The sequence below is a fragment of the Hipposideros armiger genome, unplaced genomic scaffold (assembly GCF_001890085.2).
Source record: "Hipposideros armiger isolate ML-2016 unplaced genomic scaffold, ASM189008v1 scaffold_3119, whole genome shotgun sequence".
Lineage (NCBI taxonomy): Eukaryota > Metazoa > Chordata > Mammalia > Chiroptera > Hipposideridae > Hipposideros > Hipposideros armiger.
In genome coordinates, this window is record NW_017734398.1 from 1 (window position 1) to 4,101 (window position 4,101).

Genomic DNA, 4,101 nt, shown 5'->3' on the forward strand with positions numbered 1-4,101 from the left:
TCTCTCTCTCTCTGTTTCCATCCCTTTATCAGCTCAAGAACTTGACAGGTCTAAACCAGCGCCGGTGAGCAAGAAGGGGTGTAATGTAAGCTAGAGTGCCCAGAAGAAAACCCGCGGATAAATTTAAAGGGCATTGAAAAATAGGAAGTGCCATTCACGGAACGGGGTGTTAATGAGAAAACATTCGAGGACTCCTACGTCACCACCATAGCCACCTGGAAACTACAGAGCACTTGATGATCCAGTTGTAGCCTGAGATTGGGCCACTTCTTCAGTTCCTAATACCAGGCCTTTCTGCATTGCAGCTGTGTAATTGAAAACTGAGGCTCTCATCCAAGCATTCAATCCACAGAAACCCAGCACATCCCTGCCATGGTCTCACAGGCACCTTGATCATATCTTAACCTTCCTAGCAATGCTCTCTGGGGCTCCTAAGTCAGAGTCAGGGTCTGAAGCCACCCCAAGTGGCAGCTCATCCACAGCACAGCACAGGCTTGTGCACCCAGAGGCATTCCTTGCGGCCCTTTCCCTCTCCAGCATTCTGAGATACTGCACCTGGGAACATCCTCAGAAAGCTGCCTCACCTGAGACAGGTGCCTGCTGGACAGTGGTGCACAGCCTAGCCAGAAGTGTGATTCCAGACCTGGTGTCACATTACACCAGCATGCATTGCAGGGTTATTAGTGAATTTAGAGTCTGTAAAATTATAATAAATACGTTTGAATCAGTTTTCTGTTGTGTAGTTAGTTTTCATACAGACCGTGGCAGGTATCCGATACCCCAGAGGGAGTGTGTTGTGGAAGTGTCTTGAGCCTAGCAGCCAGGAGACCTGTGTTCTGGCCCTGGTGCTGCCTAACACTGCTGGGCAATATGATACCTCTGCTTCTCTGGACCCAGGCTTCCCATCAGTAAAATGTGAAAATGTGCTGGGCCTTCACCCTCATAGGTAGCTCCTTTGGCTGCTCTTGTCTGTTGCTAACCATTTCAGTGATAATTCTTTAGCTTTAATAATTTTCTTAGCCTCTACACTGGCTGGGCTCCCTTTGCAAATCTGGTTAACTCTTGTATTAGTCTGCTCAGGCTGCTATAACAATATACAGCAAAACCTTGCTTTGCGAGTAACATGGTTTGCAAGTGTTCCACAAAATGAGCAAATATTTCTAATACATTTTAACGTGGTAAACGAGTGATGTCTTGCAATACGAGTAGTTTGTTTCCGGAATGAATTATGCTCGCAAACCAAGGTATTACTGTACCACGTTGGCAGCTCAGCGATAAGTCAACTTGGGTGCAGTGTCACTGGCCCTCATATGTGGATCCGAACCGGGGCCCTCTGGCGTCCCAAGCCAGTACAATGGAGGAATTTATTGAGGCTGCAGTGGGGCATTAAGGGCAGGAATGTTACTGGGCCCTGGGAGTGGCCTAGAATTTGGACCTAGAAACCACCCCCAGAGTCCCCTCTTATCTCTGCTTCTACATGTTACAGAATGGGTGCCTTCCCCCATCCTTGCTCTCAGTATGCAGAGACCAGGCTAGACTCTCCTAGCAATCCACATGCTAGGGATTGAGAATCTGATTGGGCCAGCTGAGGGTAGGATCTGCCCCTGGTTCCCATCATCTGTCATCAGGGTAGTTAGCTGCCAGGAGGGGTGGAGGTGGTGGGTCCCAGAATGAGAGCTGGGCAGGCCTCCTTACATACCTCAGTGGAGAGGTGAGGCACCAGCCACCCACACGCTTTTGTCACCTGTGTGCAATACCTGTTCTGTCGTTCTCTCCTCAGGCCCTCAGCATCCTCATGCTCCCTCACAACATCCCTCCCAGCCTGAACCTGCTCACCAGCATGGTGGATGACATGTGGCATTATGCTGGGGACGAGTCCACTGACGTGAGTGCTTTCTGCAGGCCCACAGGGAACGGCTTGGGTTAAGCATTTCTTCAAGAAGTGTATGAAATTCCTTTGATCACAACCCCTTCGAGGGCCTGCAGTGTCATTCCCTTCTTGGTAAGGAGACACAAAGGCGTGAGGAAGGCCCTCAGCAAGCCACAGGATCTAGGTTGTCTTTATTCAGGGACCAGCACTCTAGCCATAAACCAGTGATGATTCTTTCCGACCTATGGTGGTGACACAGGACATCAGAGGGCCTTGTGGTTGGGCTGCCATTTTATTTTATTTTTATTTTATTTTTGGGGGAATTGAGGGAGGGGAACAGCATTGGGGAATTGGGGAAGGGGACCAGCCAAGTTGTTGTTCTTCAGTTTTAGTTGTGGAGGGCGCTAGTCACCATCTGGCTTCCCATTGGCAGCTCGTGGCCTCTAAGCTCAAAGTGCTGTGTTCAATCTTAGTTGCGGGTGGGCATAGCCCACAATTGAACAGGCAATCATGTTGTTATATCAGCTGAGCCATCCTGCCACCTGTTGGCAGCTCAGCGATAAGTCAACTTGGGTGCAGTGTCACTGGCCCAGGTGGAAATTGAACTGGCGGCCCTGTTGCTCAGAGCTCGCGCTCTTAAGCCAACTGAGCCATTCGACTGGCCCCTGGGCTGCCATTTTATAATCACTTCCCCCTCGGTCTCCTCTAAGATTTAGATTTTGCAGCAGAATTTCTCTGTGTGTCTTTCATGAGACTGATTTTTTTTTTTTAATGCCATGGAGACACGCATTGCTTTAAAAATAACTCCCGCCCCCCAACCCCTCTTGGCCTGCTTTGCTGAGATCAATGAGCCTTTAAACAGGCACCAGGAAAGAATCTGACTTGTTAATGCTATCATGTTTCTGTTAGGAAATTAAAAAACAAAGCATATCTTCATAAAGAGAAATTAATAGTGATGGTACTTTATGGAATCCAGGATGGGGAAGCAAAGAGATGCCCCCACCACAGTTCTAACAAAGTGCTTTAATAAACTTCCCTGCTGTGGGAATACACCACCAACAGAGATGGTAGGAAAATGAAATTAGAAAGCAAGGAAATTAAAGGAATAAAACATGAAGCAGCTGAGCTAGTGCTCTGAAGAGTAGTTTGCCAGGACAGTCAGAAATGGCTGAAGGACTTGAACTCTCAGCCTTTCCTAGGTGTTCTAACCCATCCATGATCCTGTCTCAGCTCTCACTTTTCTAATTAACACACTAAGGTTTGGTCATAACTGGCTGACCACAGAGACTCCCCGGAACTTAGATGTCCTAAGACGTAGTCTTTTCACCAGCAGTTCCATAATGGACTGCATGTAGCAAAATCACCTAGGATGCTTTGTAAACATTCAGATTCCTGGCACTTACTTCAGACCCACTGACTCTGAACGCTAAGAGGTTGGGCCCAGGCGCTTCCATTTTTACTGTCCCAGGTGATCCTGACGCTCAGCCACATTTGGGAACAGTAGTGTTGCCCAGAGGAACATGTGTATCTGTGAGGGGAAGAAGAAATCAGGAGGGAGCCCACGAGTGCCTGTGGCTTTGGGTAGAAATTACCCCCGACTCCCCCCAGCCCACAGCAGCAGTGGTGACCCACCTGCCTGGGTGGGTTTCTCTGCAGTTCAACTGGTACACTCGCCGAGCTGTGCTGGCTGGCATCTACAACACGACAGAGTTGGTGATGATGCAGGACTCCTCCCCAGACTTTGAGGACACCTGGCGCTTCTTGGAAAACCGGATTAATGACGCAATGAACATGGGCCACACTGCCAAGCAGGTAGTGGGGGGCTAGCCATTTGGGAGGCCTCCTCACTAGGCACCATCCTCCTCGAGCCACAGCTGGGCACCTCTCTGTTCTCTTGCTCCCCTTTGGCTTCAACTGGCAGTCCTGAGGGCCCCCCCCCAGGGAACCGGGCTGGTTCTCCCTCATCCCAGCCTTCCCAAGAGCCACATGTGGCTCATTTGGCCCATTCGTGGTTGTTGTCCGTAGCCTCTTCCTCCAGTTCACAGGGCCCTCTAAACTCTACCTGTTGGGTAGAGTTATAGGCCTGCTGGTTTGTCCTACCTGTGTCACCTTTGAGCCTGTGATGGGGGCTTCAGAGAACCTGATTCTGACTCCTCCTAGGTCAAGTCCACTGGCGAGGCACTGGTGCAAGGACTCATGGGTGCAGCAGTGACGGTGAGTACTGCCCAGCG

The 4,101-nt window shown here is 49.9% G+C and overlaps 1 protein-coding gene across 1 annotated transcript; it reads left to right on the forward strand.

Moving 5' to 3' along the window:
- Positions 1-1,633: 1,633 nt before the first annotated feature.
- Positions 1,634-4,096, forward strand: LOC109378745 (ubiquinone biosynthesis protein COQ9, mitochondrial-like; the record flags this gene model as incomplete). The annotated part of the gene is made up of 3 exons (XM_019635033.1): positions 1,634-1,885; positions 3,527-3,682; positions 4,031-4,096. Coding segments are annotated over 3 exons (474 nt in total), but the record flags the coding sequence as incomplete, so codon positions are not given.
- Between the last annotated feature and the right edge of the window lie 5 nt (positions 4,097-4,101).